The following is a 23049-nucleotide window of genomic DNA, read 5'->3' as shown; positions in this document are numbered from 1 at the left end:
CTTTCAACTTCTTCTCAAATCTCACCTGCAAATCAAAACCCAGCATTCTGTTGAAACCTGCAACTCAAATTTGATCTTACTTTTTGAACCTCAGAGTGCCTTAGCTCGTGATTTCTCCATGGATTCTATTAGACAACTTCAAGCCTTCTCTTCAGATGGTCTGTACCTAGTGAGTGCACAGATGCCAGTATTCCCTAAAATAGTTCCATAAACTAGTTTTTCAGTGAGCATAGAATCCATGCTGGCAGCCCTGCACATAATTCAGGTCGAAAAGAACAAACTAAACCGCGAGCCCCTCTAGTACCCTGTGGTTTTTGTGACAGTTCTGTGTAATGGCAATGGAGATTCAAGCTGCCACTGTGCTATTTAGCTCCTTATAACAACTTTATAGGAAGGAAGTGGTTACCATCGATGACTGGTGGGACAAGCAACAACGAGAACCCCCAACCCCTAGTTAGATTCACATACCAACATGGATACAGGTGAGAGTGGATCTGCACATTTCATGGGAATCCTTCAAATCTGCACATTGTTTGCAAGTCTGAACTCCCACAACTGCCACCTGCACCATTACAAAAAGAGGATTTTTCCTTTAAGCTATAGCTCATTGTCACAACTCTCAGGATGGTTTTTCATCAACCTCGGACCACCATGTTCTTAAGGATTTGTCAAGTCCCTGCCCACAGATTCATCAATCTACTGTCTTCCAATGTGGCAAGATGTATCATTCTTTCTCTCCCCTAACAATATAACTGGTCAGTGCTTCCATGGTGGCATCTTATCAGCTTGTAGACAGCTTCAGTCACCAGAATTTACAGAACAAAAAGCAATTCAATTCATGGTCTAGAACCTAACAACCCATAAAGTTGCAATGGCACCATGAACACGAGCAATCGGAAACAAAAAACAGAAAAAGAAACAGAAAGATGGAGCTTTAAGGAATAAGAAAACTATGGCTTCAGACCCATATTATACATAGAAATTGCTTACAATCACCTTTTTCCCTGGTGTGTTGCAACAGTACAGCCAATTAAGAGAAACCAACAATGGAGGAAAAACAAATTACAATGCAAAAAGAAACATAGAAAAGAGGGAGTGCTATCAACAATATCTGATAAACAGAGATAGATTAATAGAGAGAGGAAACAATACAATGGTAAGATTTAACCAAGTTCAGGGTCCCATGTGAACTGCTCAATGCTCATGTGTCTCAAAGATCGAACAGTCTGCTCATCTGATGCACGGAGTTGCATCATTCTATTTTGCATATTCAGGAAAGAAGGCATCTCAAATATTTGAGATATTCTTTGGCGTTGTAAAGGATCTTCTGAGAAGTTGATCAGGGCTTCTGCTGCATTATCCTTGAGCTCTTCAGATTCATTCTCCAACAGGCTAATGAGGAGAGGAATGACCCCTGCATCCGCCAGAGCCACTCGATCTCCCTCATCATAACTCAACTGAGCAACAGCCCCTGAAACCTTCTCTCTGACATTGTCATTCCCATGTTGCAAAAGCTCAACCAGAATAGGAATTGCACCAGAATTTCGGACAATCGACACCGAGTGCTTGTAACTAGAAAGATCCCACAAAACATCAGCAGCAGCAGCCTTCACTTCATCATCTTCTCCTTGCAGAATCCTTACCAGGTGTTGGGAAATTGATATTGCATTGCTTTCTGCAACTGCAAGAACACAAAACACATCCTCTGCAATTTCTCTTCCAAGGGGCTCAGGTCCTTGTAGAAGCTCAGCAAACAATGGAATAGCCCCTGCTTGAGCAACTGGCCGAATAAAATCAATGTGGGATGCTATTATACCAAGAGCATTACCAGCAACAAGTTTAGTTGCGGTGTCCCCCTCTTGTAGTAACTCAATAAGTACCGGTATCACACCCAAATCCACAAGCATCTGCCTTATGCTTCTGGTCACCCCAAGCAATCCAATTGCCTGTGCAGCTCTGGCTCTAGAGACCATATTGCTACACCTAGCAGCTTCAACAAGCAAAGGTAAGCCACCAAAGCTTATAATAACCCTTCTCACTTCTCTCAATAATGCCAATGAACTGAGAGTCTCTAACAAATACCGCCTAGTATCATCGACAGATGAGGCCAACAGGTTGAGAACAATTTCCATTCCACCACTTCGAACTACAATTGTGCGACATGGCTTACTACAAGTAACAATTGACCAAAGAAATTTTATCAAAATTTTCTTAAAAGTAGCTTCTGAATCAGACAATAACCTCAGGAGCCAAGGCACAACACCAGATTGGCCAATAATTGTAGCCAATGAACCATCACCTTGACGAGCAATGCGGGTTAAGGAATAAGCTGCAGCTATCAGAATTGATTGACTTGAGCTGTTCATAGGATTACGAAGAAGATCCACAAGGATTGGTACTGCTCGTGCCAATACATTATCAGGTGCTGAACTTGAAAGACGTCCAACCCTGAGTATAGCTCTGATTTTTAGAGCTTCACTCTCGCAAGCTATTACCTTTTCAAACAAATTAAGTGCTTCTTCCCAATCCATATTCTTTTCCTTTGGACTTGACATGAACTGGGAAACGATTGGAATTTAGCCAAATCCTAATCCCTTATAAAAAAAACCCTCAATCGAAAATTCTCAAATATCTTAACCCAAAACCATAAAACTGAGAAAATGTCTAAGATGAAGCCCTAGACCAATCTCTGCATCAAAATAGAAGAAACCCACTAATTCAAGATGTTCAACATAGATACCCTTCCAGATTTTTGGAATTACTGATCGATCTAAAACACCAAGAGTCACTTTCTAATCGGAATTAGAAGGAGATAAGTAAGTGATCGAGGGAAGGAATTCATAATTTCATCACAACCGACAAATCATGCAAAAAGATAACAACAAAAGCATCAGCGAACTACCTTTGATGGAGCGGTATCGATCGGTGAGTTCTTTATGAAACCCAATTTGGTCTCGGCAGAGAAGAATTGTAGAGTTTGGGATACTTGTCGGTGTATGAAAAACAGTTATTACAAGGCACAGAGGAGAGTATGAAGGAAGGGAGGGAAATGGAAGAGGCGGCGATTAAGGAGAGAAGACGGTATCGGTTAATTTATAATATTTAAAAGTATTTTCCGTTCAAATCCAAAATGTGCATTTTCATACAACTCCGAAGATTAAAAATAAAAAAATAAAATAAAAATTCCGGTCAACAAACAACAAAAGATTCTGACAAAAATAAAATCAAATTCATTCCAAAAGCAGAAATGGAATTTTTCAACGCCAATTACTAACTCTATTAGTCTCAGTTTGTTTTATTTATTTATTTCAGGAGATGAAGATGATGACAAGTCAAGCGTAAGTTCATTCTAAGTAAAATTTATTGTCTTCTTAAAAAATTTAACTTTTTTGCACCAACAATCAATTGTGATTTCTTAACGGCAAGCAATATCATTGAGATGCGTTTCTTTAAAAAGGTTTATGGGTGTGCGTGGTAGTTACCTTTTTTATAAGTAGGTGTGTTTTTTGAGTCTTTATCTTCTCCAGATAGTCAAAGTAAAGATTCATGTCATCTTCACACCTTTGCCACACATTAGGAGGGGTTCATTAGAGGGGATTGGTTCAAGTGGTAAGCAGCTTGGTCCGCTTAAGCAAGGTTTCAATACTTTCAGTATTGAAACTTTATGGATGTAAAGGCTTACCCACCACAGTCAGGTGTGACCCGGGTCGAACACTCAGATTAGTTAGGGCAAAGGCTTGAAAACCGGAATTGACAACAAAAAAAAAAAAAATGAAAGAGTTCATTAGAGGGAAGTTTTTTTATTCTTCATATTTGAATTTGACAATATCTTCCCTCATATGTGATGGATAGACATAAGGGGACCATAGACATCAACTAGTCAATTGGTATTTTTTTTCCTTCAAGTTAGAGGGAAAGAAACTGGAAGGAAAGAAAATAATGTTATCTTATCGTGTGGTTTATTATTATTTATTTATCCCAACATTATGGAGGAGAGAAATCTCTTTTAAATAATAATGTAACCATGTGATTAGACTCTACATATAATATAGTCATCAATGTATCATTAGCGCTTTTGACAAGATTGAAATTACCTCGATAACTAGATGTACTAGATGTAGATATATCGTCATGTCAGATATGTAAAAAAAAACCCTAGATTCAACATATATTAAAAAAACCAAACCAAGAAAATATAACAAGAAGATCTAATTAGTACTAATTTTTATATAAATCATATTTAAGTAAATCATCTGATTAATTTCATATCCATAATCTAAGACAACTAAGAGCATGCTGCTTATAAGAACATACATGTAAGAGTAAATGAATGATAAGAATTTCAAAAATTATACAAAAAAGTTTGATCAATTCACATATATGATTCTCTTGACCACTCATAACTGTTGATAACCACTGAAGTTGGTAGGTCACTCCTTAAAAATGTTGGTGAGTGGGGGTTGGAAAATACAAGTGAGAGTTATTTCTTTTTTCCATGAAGAAAACGATGCTTCATAGTAGTGATTACAAATTTAGAATTTTTGCTTCCACGTGATAAATAAGAGTTTAAAAAAAAAACCCTTTTCTGAAATTCAGCCAAAGGACCACAACAGAAGAAAAGACGAGCGAAGAAAAGCTGCAGAGCTATATATGTTATTCCAATATTTTTCAACCCCCAAAAACATTCTTACATAGGGACCAACAATTTTTTGAAATATGATTACCACAAATAATAATAATAATAATAATAAAAAATTCTTGAATTATCTACATTCATAAATCATGTGATAAGCTTCATGATCTACATGTGAGCCTCTTATCTTTTAATATTTACAAGTGGGTTTTATTTCTATTATGTAGTTCAAAATAGTCAGGTGCGAACATGATTTTTCCTAATGGGGAGACGATCCATACTCGTTTTGCACACCATATTATTGTTTATGAGTAATCTTTTAGTAATTATTGATCTTCATCCATTAAACAATTCGTTAGTGCTTGGAATAATAATGAAATATTGGTTGACATAGAAAGTAACGTGAGGGGATAAATAGCCTTAGATAAACTTGCACATGATTTTCATATAAATAGAATTTTATTTATAGTTTTTACCAAAAAAATAAAGTGTCTATATAATAAGGTATAGAACTAATAGAGGGTTTTGTCGGTTTCCGACTATGACTCAATGGCCTTTATCCGCTCATTTGTTGCAGTTTTTATGAACGTAACTGTGTAGCCTCGACTCAATTGTCTATATAAAATGAGCTTTATTACCAAAAATACAAATTAATAAAATTCTTCACATGTTGGACATGAGAGATAAACTTTGGGTACCTCTTTTGGCCCCAAAAAAATAAAAACTTTGGATACCTCACTCTAATGGGTTAAATTACTAGCTGTACATTTGCAAAATTATAAGTTGTACACTGTCACAAAAACTTTCATCCAAGATTCTATTAAGTCACATGTCAAATGACCATATTACCCTCAATAATGTAAAATGACCTAATTATCCCATTTAAATCCTCATACCCAACTCCTAGTGAGTGGTTCATCTACTTCCTACCCTTGCCAGAAATCGCCAACCACCTCCCCTCTCCTGCCGGCGACCACCACCCCCACCTAACCCGTCCCCCTGTGAGAAATCACCCACCATCGTCTCAGAATTTAGATAATCTCGGTTTTCTCTCAATCTGCTAGCAAGTCTCTTGACTATTGGACAAAATAACAAAAATTTTCTCTACCTTTCATTTTAAAATGTGTATGCGGGCAGAACAGTTGCCTTGGAAAATATTGCAGAGACTAATCAAGTTGTTAGGTGACGATATATAGACACCCTAATCCCACTCCAAGGATCCTCAAAGTTTCAAAACCCAGGTCCAAAATTCCATCAATGGAACACATGGAGAATAACAAAACTTTCAATCAAGAATTAATTTCAATATTGATTTCTTCAATTTGATCACTGACTCAAAGACAAAAGCTTTAATTTCGGGTAGATTGGTTATAGTAATTGAGGATTAGTCCTCTAATAATCAATTTTCCCTACTTTCTTGATAACCTTCAGATCTGTCATTTGAATTATATTTATTAGTTTTATCAAATACTAAACACCCAATCTCTAACCAATAAACCCGAAAAGCCTTGTTTATTTAAACTAGGACATACATTTTCATTGCAAACTCTCTGGAGCATTGATTACGCATTCGAAGATGCTATTTGTCACTTATATTAGAATAATCAATAAATAACTATTCAAATTGACTAGCTATTGAATTAATCATTAAACAATAATCCTCTTGTCTAAGTATCAATCAAATAACATAATGAACATGAAAAATGTATAAATAACTAAGAATTAAAGAAGAAAACTAATTACTAAGAGTCTCACAATTGTCGAAAATCAAACTTTCATTAATTTTGATCGAAAGATAGAATTAGCTAGACATGGGAAAGAAGAATAAAGAAATGAAAGAAAAAAAAAAAAAAAAAAAATCGTACCCTTTCTTCCTTGAACTATAGCCTCTTCTTATTGTGGTGTGTCGTATCTAATCTCCAGAAACATCTTCCTTCTTATAAATGTTTTCTGATAATTTTGCATCATTTCTAATTTTATCATTTCTATTGTTATTTTTAGCAATGAAGTTTTTTCCATTCATCATTCGTGCCAATGCAGCTTCTTCTTTTGATATCCGATCGCAAGAGAGAATGAAATCTTTGGTTGTTGAGTTGAGACATTTTATTAAATTCCTTTAGATCTGAACATTATCAAATTCTTCAGCTTTGGGCATAGTTTTTTGATTTGATTTAGTATTCATTTGATTTAAAAATGTGGCGCTGTGATTTTAAATCACTTTTTTTTTTGGACTTGATATCCAAAACGCTTTAATTTGTCCATCTAATTAAAATTCGAATAAACAACTATTAATTTCATCAAAATACAAAAGAATTGATATAACGTACAACCTGTAAAAGAAACTCAAACCAATGTAAACACCATGGCATAAGCAATGCTGTTTTGATATCTAGAATCATGACTACAAGGGGTATATGTTTTTTGGTGTTCTGATCATCATTAAGTGGCTGTCGGTGCTTTTTTCAATTTTCCTCCCAACATTAGGGTCTTCATAACACCCCCACTTTATTATTTTTTAAGTTAGAGAAAATCCCAAATCATGTTTACTAAAGATTTCTTTCCTTTTTTTTAATGGATGAGTTGAGATTGAACATGATTTCCTATCAATACTTTATATAGCAATTATGATAATCTTCGACCAAACTTCCTACCAAATAAGATCTACAAATGGTTGTAGATTGTAGATCTTCATAATTCCTAAAATGATTGAAACGATTTTTACTTTTCAAATGCTTAAATGTGATTTGGAATCAATTATCACCCTAGTGCAGGTTGCAAATCTGGAAACTCATCTGGATTTCCCAGATTTTGTAATGTTTGATTTTCTTCCAGCGCGTTACAATCTTCAAATGGTTAAATCATTCAAATGTTAGTGGGTTTAATAGGGCTGCGGATCAGTAATCATCTATCAGGTATTTGACCAGTCAAAATCTCTAAAGTTGATGGAATGAGCTAAGTTAAGCTTTTTAACCTATCTCATATATTAAGCTAATGCAATCTTGTGCCCATATACTAAGTTGGGTTCCATTAGACACATAACATATCCTCACACTTTCATAGTTATTGTCCGCGATAGCTCTCACTGTAGGTAGCTCACACTCTGACAAATTACTCTAGGTAGCTCTTTTTTAGGTATTTTTTATCGAGATTCAAACCCTTGATGTAGTGTCAGCTTTGATACTAAATGTTAGGTACTTGACTAGTGTGCCAAAACTTTGAAATTAATGGAACAAGCTGAGTAAAACATTTTAACCTATTCCATATTAAGCTGGCCCAATCTAGTGCACATACACCAAATTGGGCTTATTAAACACATAACTCCATCAACAATTACTTGTGCTGATTAGATCCTAACCAAGACTGGGTTCCCTAGTCCACAAGGTACCAATCCTTTGTTGGCTTCCAGCTTATTGTGAGGAAGAGACAAGCTGTTCTTCTCATTGCAAACTAACTTAAAATTCTCTCATCTGCACTCAAGGAACTCAAATTCCAAGTACTTAATTTTATGGGCAAATTACATATAGACATGTTTACTATCCCTGGAAAAAATCAACTGCAAATGCCCCATCACTATTTTTGCAAAACTGTCTATTCATAGCTTTCAATTCTTAACAGTAAGGGACATCTGTAATTAAATGTTTTTTAGGAGTAGTAGATGTAATTGATTTCAAACATGAGGGGACTATATGTAATTTGCCCTAATTTTATTTCATTCCCTATCTTATGGGCCTATTCCCTTGAGCTTGTAAGAACATACAACTTCAATTGTAAATTAAGACAAAGGCCTTGCCACATCTGGCCCATTGTAGACACGCTCAGCTGTTGGACCGAGTGCCGTTTGTTCACCTCCTCCTTTGGCGGTTCTTCCATTATATATGCAGTTGGAAAGCTCCTCTTTGCCACCTGTGTCGCCTATGTTTGGTTGAAGATCTAGCAATCCTGTGCAAGTTTAGAAAGCCATATACGACAATATCAACTCCAAGCTCTCTCTTCTACATCTTTGTCTTTTGTTGCTTCCTCCTAGGCCTTGTTAGCCTAGTGTCCCTCAGCCCCTCTTCTATTATTTTGTTTGCCTGGCTGAGAAACAAGACGTTCTACCTAATAGATTCTTTCTTTTACCTTGGGGGAGTCCAAGGAGTCCTGGAGAAAATTTTCTAATAAAATTCTCGTAATTAACCAAAGAAAGGGACTGTTTATGAAGAGAGAATCCAAATTGGTGATAATATAAACATGTGAATCGAATGCCAAAGGTAGGTCAAAGCAGTTGGAATGTTACTATCCCTTGTTTGTAGTATTTGATTATTAACCAACACATTAATAGTTAAGAAAACAGGTTAAGAAAACATCCAAATGGATTATCATTTGACTTCTGTTTTTACTCCATAGAATCTTTTTAACAGCCGTTCCAGTTAATACAAACAAATTAAGAGGAATAAGAAGTTGATGTGATGTTACATTTTTGAAGCAGGAACCAGAAGACCAGCCTACCAACAATGAATAATAAATTGAGAGGCCGTTGGTAAATAATTAAAAATAACCCAAGAGTTCAATATATGTATACGGAGAAGAAGGTCTTTCAAACCAGTTAAGTTTGCAATGGCTTCTTCCACCTTCTGTAAGCTATGCTTCATTACTATCTTCTTCTTCATACAGTTTCATGGTCAGGCATCTGCACAGCTATCGCCCAATTTCTATTCCAAATCATGCCCCCAAGCCATGAAAATCATCAAGGCTGTTATTAGGACTGCAGTGTCAAAAGAGCCACGGATGGGTGCTTCACTTCTTCGTCTTCATTTCCATGATTGCTTTGTCAATGCAAGTCCTCTTCCCTAATACAGTAACACCCACCCAAGCTAGCATCTTCTTCTATGTCTATATTGTTTATATATACATCTTTAAAAAAAACAAAAAGATTTTTTTTTTGACTGTTTTACGTACCCTTTGTATATATTGAATATATGGTATCAACATGACATCGATGTCGATATACAAAATCGATATTATAGCTAAGTGTGATGGTGATACTTTGAATCATGTTATTGTTTGTTCATGTGATGACAATACAGGGCTGTGATGCGTCTCTACTGTTAGATGACACTGCAACCTTCAAGGGAGAGAAGTCAGCTGGAGCCAATATTAATTCTTTGAGAGGATTCGAGGTGGTTGATGCCATCAAGTCCCGACTAGAGAAAGCTTGTCCTGGTGTCTTTTCTTGTGCAGATATTTTAGCCGTTGCTGCTCGTGACTCTGTCGTTGCTGTAAGGCTTTTTTTTTTTTAGTAGAAAAAAATTTCATTGCATCAAAGAGCTGTTACAAACAGTAGCATTACACTTAAAAAGGTGTCGGAGCCAGGGATTGGAACAAGGCCAAACAAACAGGAGCTCAATTGACTAGGTCACCTTGGTGAAGGAATTTCCAATTAATTTATAGTAATTATAATTGACACAATAATTAATCCATTATTTTAGTTGTGGTTAATACGTGATTTGGTTCATGGAATAACATGATAATGTTCTCATTTGAAAAATTTTCAGCTTGGTGGAGCTGCATGGATAGTTCCCTTAGGAAGGAGAGATTCAACAACAGCAAGCCTAAGTGCTGCAAACAGCAACATTCCAAGCCCAGCCTTGAATTTTACTAATCTTGTATCCGTCTTTGCAAACAAAGGACTCACAGCTAGTGAGATGGTGGCTCTTTCAGGTGCAGTTTAATTAATATTCTTAATTTATGTCATTTAGAAATTACATGTGGGTTAGTTATCCTTTTTTTTCTTTCTTTCTTGTAAGAAATAATTTTATTGAGGAGAAGAACTCATGAAGTCCAGATTACAAAGATCCTTGATCCACGGAGTGGAAATAGGCAGAGTCACACTCCCAAAAGACAACGCTGTCCTAGCTAGGTTATCAGCTATGATATTAACCATCCTAGAAACATACCTTACTTGACTGGTCCCAAACTGGCCCATATGGGTTAGTTATCATGTCACTTTCTATGTCAATGATGTTTGTTTTGATACCATTCACTAAAACCATTTTTAATCCCAAATGAAAATGGCAGCTAACAGAATAACTTGTCTCTTCTTTTATGATTTTTGTTTGCTGCCAGGGTCTCACACAATAGGGATGTCAAGGTGCATATTATTCCGGACTCATATCTACAACGAGAACAACATAAACACGGCATTTGCAGCATCTTTGAAGCAGAACTGTCCCAGCAAAGGTGGTGATAGTAATCTCTCCCCACTCGACACCAGCAGTCCTACAGTCTTTGATAATACTTATTACACCAACTTGATCAACAAGAAGGGGCTTCTACACTCTGATCAAGCGCTCTTCAGTGGTACTGGTGGCTCCATTGATGCTCAAGTCAAGGCCTATAGTGCCAACTCTGCAACTTTCTTTAGAGATTTTGGGAAAGCCATGGTGAAGATGGGAAACATTAGCCCACTCACTGGTACCCAGGGTGTGATTAGAACCAATTGTAGGAAACCCCACTAAGGAACTCTGTTTTCTTTAATTCTTCAATGGCCCTCCTATATATATTTATGTATGGTCATATATAAATATGTTCCATTGCAATTTTGATGTTTTTTTTAAGGGTAAAATCTTGATGTACTTTGAATAATCCAATATTGAAGCCTTTGAAATAAATGCAAGAGTCATTGTTTCATACTACTCTTCTTCTTTTCTTGTTCTTTTTCTTCTTTTTTTGAACTAAAATGTCTTTTTTTTTTAATTGGAAAGACAAAGACTTGCCCGGTAAAATCCATGCCTCTTAGTAAAGAGGTTGTAGGTTTGATTCTCGCCAAGGCGTTCTCCACAATTCCCTCCCAAACTGTTATTAAAACCATCAAATTGCCATGATTTTTCTTTAAAGATTTTAGTAAAGCCATGGTGTAGATGAGAAACCTTAGCCTACTCACTGGATCACACAGTCAAATTAGAACCAATTGTAAGAAGCCAATTCAGGCTAAGGAACTTTGGTTTTTTTTTATCCTTCAATGCTCTCCTATATGTATGTGTCATATATAAACATGCTCCATTGCAATCTTGATATACTCTTCTATTTTTTTAGGGTAAAGTCTTGATATACTTTGAATAATCAATTAATGAAGTCTTGAAAATAAACGCAAGAGCCATTGCTTCATATTCTTGTTCTTTCACGTATTTTTTATTGGGGTTAAAATGTCATTTTTATTAAATTAAAAAAAAAAAAGAAAAAAAAATGCCAACGCATAATTGCTCTTGCAATAAAACCCACGCCTCTCGTGAAAATGTTGTAGGGTCAACTCTAGTCGAGGTGTCTCCCCTAATGATCTAAGTTTGATTTTGTGTTCCACTATTTTATTTCTCCAAGAGTTCGATTTTTTTTTTTCATCTAGACCTATAGACACCGAGCTAGACTGTTTTTTTTTCTTCATCAACCAACAAGTTTGCCCTAATTTTTTTTACTCTATCATTTAATCCCATGGTTTTTTAACTGAACGTCTCGACCTCATCGCAACATCCAACTATACTATTATTATTTCGTACCCGTTACTAGTTCTTTAATCGGGTGTTGTATTCTTTGATTTAAAAATGTGGCGCTGCAATTTTAAACCACTCTCATTTCTGGACTTGATATCCAAATGCTCTAATTTGTCTATATAATAAAAATTCGAATGAACAACTATATAATTAATTTCATTAAAATACAAAAGAATTGATATAATATTAAGCTTGCACCTTTACTTTCCCACCAGGTTGGGGGTTTGGGGTTGTCTTTTTTTAATTGAGGCTTGTTATTTATATGCTCTAACTAATTTGGTGGTCTAATGGTATGTAACTTGTAATTTTGCAAGTGTGTGACCTATAATTTATGTCACTATAGTAAAATAGCCAAAGTTTAACTCCTGTTATAATGTACAACCTATAAAAAACACTCAAACCAATTTAAAAACCATGGCATGAGCAATGCTGTTCCGATATCTAGAATCATGACTACAAGGGGTATATGTTTTAGTGCAAGTTTGGGCCATGAAGCCTAAACAATGTGCAAAAATCCTAGGCCTTAGGGGCGGGTGAGGACCAGGTCTGGTGATCCTGATCAAATTTATAGAATTATGCATCGTTTAACTGTTTTGTGATGAGAGTCAAGATTAGAGTTTCACAAAGTCAGGCTCAACGCAAAGGGATTTTTGTTTGCGGCAGGCTGCTGCCGACGGTTCTAATAGTGCCACGTCATCAATATTTGATCGAACGGCTGAGATTCAATTAATGAAGGTTTACCTGTAAATATTGATTTTGTTTTTGAATTTTAAGGGCTTAGATTTTATTAATTTACAAACAAAGCCCTCGTTTACCGGACAAAAAAAAACCCTCTCTCATTCTCCCCGACGCCATTTGGGAGCACCCTCTCTCATTTGCCTTCTCACCAACGCCATTTGGGAGCATGATATTGAGAAATCAGAGCATTGGCCGTCATCAATTGCCGTTGAAATGCTGAGTCGCTTCCTTGGAGATCGTTGTATTGGACAAATCATTGAAGATCCAACGAACTCCTCGGCACGGCAAGATCACTCTCTTCCTCTCTCTTCAATTTTTGTATAAATTCTCAAGATCTAAAAGATGGGAAAAGACTAAATTTGAGTCGTAGGGCCTGATGGCTAATGTTTGGTGAGAGCTTAATTTATTGATTATTTCTTTACTTTGCCCTAGATTTTCACCTTTTTTTTTCCCTTAATCTGTAAATCCTAGCTAAGATTGAACACCCAATTATCAGAGTTGATTATGCGGAACACACGTTATGAATTGTTGTTTGTCCAAAAAGCAACAGCACTGACAGCGTCTGCGACAGCTACGGCATTAGTAAATTCGCCATCATCGATAGAATCATCATCTTCCATCAAAAGGCAACTCTGCAGGGACTTTCTTGGGGAATGCAAAAAAAAGCCCAAGAAAAAAAAAACCTTCATTACTTAAATCTCAATTGTTTGATCAAATATCGATGACGTAGCACTATCAGAATCGTCGCAGCCAGTAGCCTGCTGCCACAAATAAAAATCTAATGCGCAGCTACAAATAAAAATCTAATGCAAATTTCTACCGGTGCAGTTCTGAATTTCTGATCAGCATTAGCTGGCTGTCGGTGCTTTTTTCAATTTTCCTCTCAACTCTCAACATTTGGGTCTTCAAAACACCCCCACTTTAATATTTTTAAGTTAGAGAAAATCCCATATCATGTTTGACTAAAGATTTCTTTCTTTTTTTAATGGATGAGTTGGGATTGAACATCATTTCCCACCAATACTTGATATAGCAATTATGATAATCTTCGATCAAACTTCCTACCAAATAAGAAGGTCTACAAATGGTTGTAGATCTTCATAATTCCTAAAATGATTGAAACGATTTTTATTTTTCAAATGCTTAAATGTGATTTGGAATCTATTATCACCCTAGTGAAAGATTGCAAATCTGGAAACTCATCTGGCTTTCCCAGTTTTTGTAATGTTTGATTTTCTTGGAACGCCTTACAATCTTCAAATGGTTAAATCATTCAAATGTTAGTTAGTTTAACCATCTATCAGGTATTTGACCAGTGCGCCAAAATCCCTAAAGTTGATGGAACGATCTAAGTTAAGCCTCTTAAACTATTGGGATAATTACTATTGCCCCCCTGTACTTTGATTTTATCCCTTGTATCCCCTGTACTTTTCAAAATTACTAATCCAACCTTCAACTTTGTCTATAATTACTATTGCCCCCTACCGTTAAGTTCCGTTAGTTAACTGATGATGTGGCATCTTTATATTTTCTCAAAAACCCCAAAATACCCTTATACTTATCTCTTTACTTATTTACCATTTTGTCAAGTTACAGTAGTACCCTTAATTAACTATGGACAAAAACAAAAACTATAATCCGTTTTATTCTAAAAAAAAAAAAAAAAAAAAAGAATGATTGAATAAAACTCAAATAGAATCGGAAGAGGAAGGAAAATCAAATTCAACTCAAATTGGAAACCGAATATCACCTAAAAAAATTTTCAAAATAAATGAAGTTTAGTGAGGGTGGGAAACCAAATTGGATTTGGATTTTGTTCATTTCTTTAATTCAAAATAAATGAAGTTTAGTGAAGGTGGGAAACCAAATCGGATTTGGATTTTGCTCATTTTTTTAATTCAAAATAGATGAAGTTTTGTGAATGTGGGAAACCAAATCAAATTTGGATTTTGCCCATTTCATTAATTCAAAATAAATGAAGTTTAGGGTAAAATTGACATTTAATCTGGTTTTATAAATGGTGGTAGAATCGTCTTTTGATTTCTTAATTTTAATGAAGGACAAATTAGACATTACATATTCAAACTTAACGGCATACTTAACACCGTTATAAGGAAGGGGGCAACAGTAATTTCGTAAAGAACAGGGTTTTATTAGTAATAAAATCAAACTACAGGGGGCAACAATAATTATCCCTAAACTATTTCATATTAAAGTAATCCAATCTTGTGCCCATACACTAAGTTGGGTCCATTAGACACATAACATATCCTCACACTTCCATAGTTATTGTTCTCGATAGCTCTCATTGTAGGTAGCTCACACTCTAACAAATTACTCTAGGTAGCTCTTCTTTTAGGTAGCTCTTTTCGGGATTCAAACCCTTGACGTAGTGTCAGTTTTGATACCAAATGTTAGGTACTTGACTAGTGTACCAAAAACTTTTGAAATTGATAGAACAAGCTGAGTCAAACACTTTAACCTCTCACATACTAAGTTGGTCTAATCAAGTGTACATACACCAAATTGGGCCTATTAAGCACATAACTCCATCAATAATTACTTGTGCTGATCAGATCCTAACCAACACTGGGTTCTCTAGTCCACAAGGCACCAATCCTTTGTTGGCTTCCAGCTTATTGTGAGGAAGAGATAAAGTTGTTCTTCTCATTGCAAATTAACTTAAAATTTTCTTATTTGCACACAAGGCCCTTAAATTCCAAGTACTTAATTTTATGAGCAAATTACATATAGACCCCCTATGTTTGCAATCAATTACATCTACTATCCCTAAAAAAAATCAATTACAAATGCCCTCTCATTGCTTCTGCAGAAATATCTATTTATAGCTTTCAATTCTTAACAGTAGTAGGAGACATCTATAATTAAATTTTTTTTTTCAAGGGTAGTAGATGTAATTGAGGGGTAGTAGATGTAATTGATTGCAAACACAAAGGGTCTAAATGTAATTTTTCCTAATTCTATTTCATTCCTTGTCTTATGAGCGTATTCTATTGAGCTTGTAAGAACATATAGATTATCGAAGGTAAATTAAGATATATGGATCCAAAGCCCTTGCCACCATCTGGCCCATTGTAGATACGCTTGGCTGTTCGACCGAATGCCGTTTGTTCTCCTCCTCCTTTGGCGGTTCTTCCATTATATATGTAGTTGGGAAGCTCCTCTTTGCCGCCTGCGTCACCAACGTTTGGTTGAAGTAAAACTTCCGTAGATTAAAATCCAAATCTCGCAATCCTGAGCAAGTCTCGAAAGCCATATACGACAATATCAACTCCAAGCTCTCTCTTCTACATCTTTGTCTTTTGTTGCTTCCTCCTAAACCTTGTTAGCCTAGTGTTATCAATGTTTAGTCAACTACCCATCGGCCGGAGGGTTGGTTTCTGGGCAATCTTTGTTGGTTACGACTAGATTGGACGCTTCTCAACTAGGGCTCTCCCCAACACCCCCTTTTTCTGAGAAGCCACCTGAAGGGTGAGGCAAGTGGAACTTCCTCTTGACAACATGGGACTTGACGGAAATAAAAGACACTCACGTGGTGGGTCAGCATTAAATGCACCCAGGATCTCCGTTATCCCCCTGCGGATAACGGAAACTTTTAACACACTCAAGGTCCTTCTTGAGCCTAGAGTTGGCGGCTCGATTGACCTCTCTTGTGGGCTTCGGTCACATCCGTTGCAAAAGGGCACAGGTCTGCTTCTCACTAACAAAAGATTAATTTCGACGGCTAAATCCTCTAACAGCCTGGCACAACACCTCTTAGAACCAAATCAAACCCACGCAAGCGTACTCCAAATCGAAGGGCCAAAAATAGATCAGGAGATCTTCAAGGATAGTAGCTCACAGAATAAATAGTAAGCGACGATGCAGGTATAAGAGGTTCCCCAGCCATTACTCTCCTTCATAAATCCACCAAGAACATTCTCTCCCTTATTCTCCTGCATCCTCCTTGAGCATTTACTTCTCTTGGAGTAATTTCCAGTTTCTTCTCCAAGGGCTGACTTACTCATTGGAGGTGGCTTCCCGTCCCGAAAGGTGGCCCACTCTCACCTCTCTTTTGATTTCAGGAGAACCAGATTTGAAGTGAACCTGAACCAGTACGAGGGTGGTTGATCTTCCACCAACACCTATTGTCCCTTAGTCCCTCTTGTATTATTTTGTTTGCCTGGCTGAGAAACAAGACGTTCTACCTAATAGATTCTGTCTTTTACCTTGGGGGAGTCCAAGGAGTCCTGGAGATAAGTATCTAATGAAATTCTCGTAATTATGACCAAAGAAAGGGACTGTCTATCAAGGGAGAGAATCCAAATTGGTGATAATATAAACATGTGAATTGAATGCCAAAGGTAGGTCAAAGCAGTTGGAATGTTACTCTCCCTTGTTTGTAGTACTTTGATTATTAACCAACACATTAATAGTTAAGAAGAGAGGATAAGAAAACATCCAAATGGATTATCATTTGACTTCTGGTTTTACTCCATAGAATCTTTTTAACAGCTATTCCATTTAATACAAACAAATTAAGAGGAATAAGAAATTGATGTGATGTTACATTTTGGTAGCAGGAACCAGAAGACCAGCCTACCAACAACGAATAATAAATTGAGAGGCCGTTGGTAAACAATTAAAAAATGACTCAAGAGTTCAATATATACATACGGAGAAGAAGGTCTTTCAAACCAGTTAAGTTTGCAATGGCTTCCTCCACCTTCTATAAGCTATGCTTCATTACTATCTTCTTCTTTATACAATTTCATGGTCAGGCATCTGCACAGCTGTCGCCCAATTTCTATTCCACATCATGCCCGCAAGCCATGAGAATCATCAAGGCTGTTATTAGGACTGCGGTGTCAAAAGAGCCACGGATGGGTGCTTCGCTTCTTCGTCTTCATTTCCATGATTGCTTTGTCAATGCAAGTCCTCTTCCCTAATACAGTAACACCCACCCAAGCTAGCATCTTCTTTAATTCTATGTCTATATTGTGTATATATACATCTTTAAAAAATAAAAAAAAAAAGATTTTTTTTTGCCTGTTTTACGTACCCTTTGTATATATTGTATATATATGGGTATCGACATGACATCGATGTCGATATACAAAATCGATACTATAGTTAAGTGTGATGGTGATACTTTGAATCATGTTATTGTGTGTTCATGTGATGACAATACAGGGCTGTGAAGCGTCTGTGCTATTAGATGACACTGCAACCTTCAAGGGAGAGAAGTCAGCTGGAGGCAATATTAATTCTTTGAGAGGATTCGAGGTGGTTGATGCCATCAAGTCCCGACTAGAGAAAGCCTGTCCTGGTGTCTTCTCTTGTGCAGATATTTTAGCCGTTGCTGCTCGTGATTCTGTTGTTGCTGTAAGTTTTTTTTAGTTAATTACGAACAATGGCTTTACACTTAAAAGGATGTCTGAATCAGGGATTGGTATGAGGCCAAACAAACAGGAGCTTAATCGACTAGGTCATCTTGGCAAAGGAATTTACAATTAATTTATAGTAATTATAATTGACATAATCATCCATTATATTAGTTGTGGTTAATTAATGTGATTTGGTTCATGGAATAACATGATAATGTTCTAATTTGAAAAATTTTCAGTTGGGTGGACCTGCATGGATAGTTCCTTTAGGAAGGAGAGATTCAACCACAGCAAGCCTGAGTGCTGCAAACAGCAACATTCCAAGCGCAGCCTTGAATCTTTCTAATCTTGTATCCTTCTTTGCAAAAAAAGGATTGACAGCTAGTGAGATGGTGGCTCTTTCAGGTGCATTTTTAATTTATGTCATTTAGAAATTTCATGTGGATTAGTTATTTATTATTATTTTTTTGGTAAGAAATAATTTTATTGACAAGAAAAACTCGTGAAGTCCAGATTACAAAGATCCCTGATCCACAGAATGGAAACAGACAGAATCGCACCTCCCAAAAGACAAAACCGTCCTAGCTAGGTTATCAGCTATGATATTAGCCATCCAATAAATATACCTTACTTGACTGGTCCCAAACTGGTCCATGTGGGTTAGTTATCATGTTACTTTCTATGTCAATGATGTTTGTTTTGTTTTGATACCATGCACTAAAACCATTTTTAAGCCCAAATGAAATTTGCAGCTAACAGAACAACTTGTCTCTTCTTTTATGATTTTTGTTTGCTGCCCAGGGTCTCACACAATAGGGATGTCAAGGTGTGTAGTATTCCGGACTCGGATCTACACCGAGAAAAACATAAACACGGCATTTGCAGCATCTTTGAAGCAGAAATGTCCCAGTAAAGGTGGTAATAACAATCTCTCCCCACTCAACCCCCGGAGTGCTAATGTCTTTGATAATACCTTTTACACCAACTTGATCAACCAGAAGGGGCTTCTACACTCTGATCAAGCGCTCTTCAGTGGTGCTGGTGGCTCCATTGATGCTCAAGTCAAGGCCTATAGTGCCAACTCTGCAGTTTTCTTTAGAGATTTTGGGAAAGCCATGGTGAAGATGGGAAACATTAGCCCACTCACTGGTACTCAGGGTGTGATTAGAACCAATTGTAGGAAACCCCACTAAGGAACTCTGTTTTCTTTAATTCTTCAATGCTCTCCTATATGTTTGTATGGTCATATAAAAATATGCTCCATTGCAATCTTGATGCACTTTTTTAGGGGTACAGTCTTGATGTATTTTGAATAATCCAATATTGAAGTCTTGGAAATAAATGCAAGACCCATTATTTCTTCTTTCTTTCTTCTTCTTCTATTAAATTAAGGGAAAAAAAGAACAAAAGACTTCCAACGTAGAATTGCTCTAGCGGTAAAACTTAAGTTTGGGGGTCGACTCTCGACTCGTTTTCCCCTGAAGGTGTAGTAGAGATGCGCACAAGCTAGCTCGGATAAACCTCAGCTCCCCAGAGATAGAAAAATCAAGACCCGTAGACATTGAGCCAAGGTGATTTTTTCCTGTATCAGTCGCAATTCCAAACCATATTGTTATTAAAACCCTCAAATTGCCCCGATTTTTCTTTAAAGATTTTGGTAAAGCCATGATAAAGATGGGAAACCTTAGCCCACTCACCGGTACCCATGGTTAGATTAGAACCAATTGTAGGAAAGTCAATTCAGGCTAAGGAACTCTGCTTCTTTCTTTTTTTTGGGTAGAATTTTTCAATCCTTCAATGCTCTCCTGCTCCATTGCAATCTTGATATACTAATTTTTTAAGGGCAAAATCTTGATGTACTTAAATAATCAATTATTGAAGTACTGAAAATAAATGCAAGAGCCATTGATTTATACTTTTTTTTTTAATGTCATTTTTATTAAATTAAGAAAGGAAAAAAAGAACAAAAGAATGCCTAAGCATAATTGCTCTAGCCGTAAAATCCATGTCTCTTAGTAAAAACGTTGTAGGTTTGAATCTTGTTGAGGCGTCTTCCTTGAGAATGTAGTCGAGATGCCCACAAACTGGCCCGGAAGAACCAATGATCTAAGTTTGATTTTGTGTTCTACAGTTTTCTTTCTCCACAAGAGTCGATTTTTTATTTTTTTCATCTAGACCCGTAACACTGAGTCAAACTGATATTTTCTTCATCAACCATCAAGTTTCCCTTGATTTTTTTACTCTCAGTTAATCACATGGTTTGTAACTAAATATCTTAACCTCATTGCAACACTCAACTAAACTGTTATTATTTCGTACCCGTAAATCTAATACAAAGCCTTCTTTTTATTCCTGAACCATCCATCAAGTGCTAATACAAGAAAAAAAAAATTTCTTTCTGTTTTTTTGGTAACCCTAATGCAAGAAGCTTGCTTCATGCCTCTAATGTTTGAATAAAAAAAAAAAATTTTAAAAATTAAAAAATTAAAAAATTAAAAAATTAAAAAATAAATCCTCTAATGCTGAAGTCCTGATATAAGATTCCTCCTGAACTGGAAAAATCAGTTTTGGATTGTTTTAAAGGCCGATAATGACGCCAGTGCTGGCGTTATCTGATGCTACCCCATGGCTACTTTCACCATTTCACGCAGGATCAGACTGGGGCTTTAACGGATAACCGGAACTTTTTTCTTTTACTCCTATAAATACCAGAGACCAGGCTCTGCTTCAAGCGAAACACGCTCTGTCTCTCTGTTTGTCCTGGTTGGGTACATATAAACTGCTCTTCAGTGTTGCTTCCACTATGGCAGGTGCAGTAAGGAGGATGAAATTGGGGTCGCAAGGCTTTGAAGTATCAGCCCAAGGACTTGGTTGCATGGGCATGTCAGATGCTTATGGCTCTAGGAAGCCTGATGAAGAGATGATCGCCCTCATCCACCATTCCGTGAACAGTGGTGTCACCTTCCTTGACACCTCTGATGTTTATGGTCCTCACACCAATGAAATCCTGATTGGGAAGGTAACCTTTTTCTTTATTCTTTTAGGGTTCTTCTGGTTTCAGGATTTTAGGTTAGTAATTAAGGTTAACTTCAATCCAATTTAATGTTTAGGCTCTGAAGGATGGATGGAGAGAGAAAGTGGAACTGGCTTCCAAGTTTGGAAATATTGTTTTGGGAGAGGGGAAGAGGGAAATCCGAGGGGATCCAGAGTATGTGAGATCAGCCTGTGAAGCTAGCTTGAAGAGGCTCCAGCTTGATTGTATTGATCTCTACTATCAGCACCGAATTGATACCCGAGTTCCTATTGAAGTCACGGTTTGTTTCTTACCCAAATGTTAACATTCTTTATTCAATAAACAATTGGGTTTCTTTATACTAATCGATTTTTTGTGTTAGATGGGCGAGCTGAAAAAACTAGTGGAAGAAGGGAAGATCAAATATATCGGACTATCTGAGGCATCTGCTTCCACAATTAGGAGAGCTCATGCTGTCCACCCTATAACTGCAGTGCAACTGGAGTGGTCTCTATGGTCAAGAGATGTGGAGGATGATATAATTCCTACTTGCAGGTAAGTTGTTCGATCAAATTCCACTATTGCTATTTTCTTATTTAAATATTTGGACTTTCAAAAGTTAATCTGTGGTTGATCATTTCTCCCTGATGGGTTGATCAATCCAACCTTCTGCAATTGCATTGGTTTGATTGAACAATTTTATTCACAAATAAGTAAGAAACAGTTTGGATTTCTGATATCAATTTTCTTGACTACCCAGAGAACTTGGAATTGGTATTGTGGCATACAGCCCTTTAGGAAGAGGTTTCCTCTCTTCAGGACCCAAACTTCTGGAAACTTTTCCTGCAGATGACCGTCGGAAGGTTTGTATACACTCTTTATGGGATTTTTAGATTCACTTAGACACTCCCTTGATTCATTTATGCCTGCTAGTAGGTGATGAACTCAATTGCATTTTGAATCCTTGATGATAAAAGAGTGCTCTTTTTTTTGTTTTATCAGATGCATCCAAGGTTCCAACCTGAGAATGTTGAACATAACAAACTTATATTCGAGCAAATAAGCAAAATTGCTACAAGAAAGGGGTGCACTCCTGCTCAGCTTGCATTGGCATGGGTTCACCACCAAGGAAGTGATGTATGTCCTATACCAGGCACTACCAGGATTGAAAACCTCAACCAGAACATTGGAGCTTTGTCTGTGAAACTATTACCTGAAGAAATGGCAGAACTTGAATCCTTGGCGTCAGGTGTCAAAGGTGAAAGGTATCCATCCACAATGAGAACTTGGAAGAACTCAGACACCCCTGATCTATCAACTTGGAAAGGCCAGTAATTTTGCTATTTCATGCTGATCCTACTTAAGATTCTGTTGATTTCAAAACAGAGAACTGTTCCCATAGAAGCTCACTAGAGCTCTTAAAATGTAACTTGAATTTCTTTCTTGGACTGAGTTTCAGTGTGTATTTTCTTAACTACCCTTCAAGATTCCATTTACTTGGCTGTTAAGTCCTCATAGCATGAAAGTTCCTTCACTTGTTGGTGAGGTGACCATCTATCTTTACCTGTTTACCATGTAACTAGGGGCACAACCAAGATTTAACATTTGGGTGGGGTATGCTTTGAATGGTTGAATATTTACAAAGGAAAACATTCGCGAAGCCTTAAAACATTCTAGCATGGATTTTCATCCTGTCTATTTTGAGAAGGAAATGGACCATCAATTCCCTTTGAATGAGTAATACATGTCTAT

General features: G+C 36.7%; 4 protein-coding genes across 4 annotated transcripts; 3 read left to right on the top strand and 1 right to left on the bottom strand.

Annotated features, from left to right (window-relative positions):
* Positions 1-910: 910 nt before the first annotated feature.
* On the bottom strand, positions 911-3074 carry LOC149002957 (ARM repeat superfamily protein). Its single transcript, XM_089136597.1, has one exon. It carries the CDS (start codon positions 2553-2555, stop codon positions 1164-1166), a length of 1392 nt encoding a protein of 463 aa, XP_088992723.1. The 5' UTR covers positions 2556-3074; the 3' UTR covers positions 911-1163.
* A 6131-nt stretch (positions 3075-9205) lies between these two features.
* On the top strand, positions 9206-11290 carry LOC149002956 (cationic peroxidase 1-like). The gene is made up of 4 exons (XM_089136598.1): positions 9206-9448; positions 9700-9891; positions 10168-10333; positions 10739-11290. The coding sequence occupies exons 1-4, from the start codon at positions 9230-9232 to the stop codon at positions 11128-11130; spliced, it is 969 nt and encodes a 322-aa protein (XP_088992724.1). The 5' UTR covers positions 9206-9229; the 3' UTR covers positions 11131-11290.
* Positions 11291-17586: 6296 nt separating this feature from the next.
* LOC149002955 (cationic peroxidase 1-like) lies at positions 17587-19647 on the top strand. Its single transcript, XM_089136596.1, has 4 exons — positions 17587-17828; positions 18091-18282; positions 18524-18689; positions 19086-19647. The coding sequence occupies exons 1-4, from the start codon at positions 17610-17612 to the stop codon at positions 19475-19477; spliced, it is 969 nt and encodes a 322-aa protein (XP_088992722.1). The 5' UTR covers positions 17587-17609; the 3' UTR covers positions 19478-19647.
* A 1304-nt stretch (positions 19648-20951) lies between these two features.
* On the top strand, positions 20952-22961 carry LOC149002954 (putative aldo-keto reductase 4). The gene is made up of 5 exons (XM_089136141.1): positions 20952-21303; positions 21395-21598; positions 21680-21852; positions 22058-22160; positions 22300-22961. The coding sequence occupies exons 1-5, from the start codon at positions 21088-21090 to the stop codon at positions 22630-22632; spliced, it is 1029 nt and encodes a 342-aa protein (XP_088992267.1). The 5' UTR covers positions 20952-21087; the 3' UTR covers positions 22633-22961.
* The last annotated feature ends 88 nt before the right edge of the window (positions 22962-23049 follow it).

This window comes from Hakea prostrata, chromosome 10 (assembly GCF_041222555.1).
Source record: "Hakea prostrata isolate BN-2017 chromosome 10, UWA_Hpros_2, whole genome shotgun sequence".
NCBI lineage: Eukaryota > Viridiplantae > Streptophyta > Magnoliopsida > Proteales > Proteaceae > Hakea > Hakea prostrata.
The sequence above is the reverse complement of the archived record's forward strand: the minus strand, read 5'-3'. Positions and strand labels throughout refer to the sequence as shown.

Coding starts and splice junctions, on each gene's coding strand:
- LOC149002954 (XM_089136141.1), top strand. CDS start 21,088: ATGGCAGGTGCAGTAAGGAGGATGAAATTGGGGTCGCAAGGCTTTGAA. Junction 21,304..21,394: donor ATGAAATCCTGATTGGGAAG/GTAACCTTTTTC, acceptor TTTAATGTTTAG/GCTCTGAAGGATGGATGGAG. Junction 21,853..22,057: donor GATATAATTCCTACTTGCAG/GTAAGTTGTTCG, acceptor TTGACTACCCAG/AGAACTTGGAATTGGTATTG.
- LOC149002957 (XM_089136597.1), bottom strand. CDS start 2,555: ATGTCAAGTCCAAAGGAAAAGAATATGGATTGGGAAGAAGCACTTAAT.
- LOC149002956 (XM_089136598.1), top strand. CDS start 9,230: ATGGCTTCTTCCACCTTCTGTAAGCTATGCTTCATTACTATCTTCTTC. Junction 9,449..9,699: donor TCCATGATTGCTTTGTCAAT/GCAAGTCCTCTT, acceptor ATGACAATACAG/GGCTGTGATGCGTCTCTACT. Junction 10,334..10,738: donor TGAGATGGTGGCTCTTTCAG/GTGCAGTTTAAT, acceptor GTTTGCTGCCAG/GGTCTCACACAATAGGGATG.
- LOC149002955 (XM_089136596.1), top strand. CDS start 17,610: ATGGCTTCCTCCACCTTCTATAAGCTATGCTTCATTACTATCTTCTTC. Junction 18,283..18,523: donor CTCGTGATTCTGTTGTTGCT/GTAAGTTTTTTT, acceptor AAAAATTTTCAG/TTGGGTGGACCTGCATGGAT. Junction 18,690..19,085: donor TGAGATGGTGGCTCTTTCAG/GTGCATTTTTAA, acceptor TTTGCTGCCCAG/GGTCTCACACAATAGGGATG.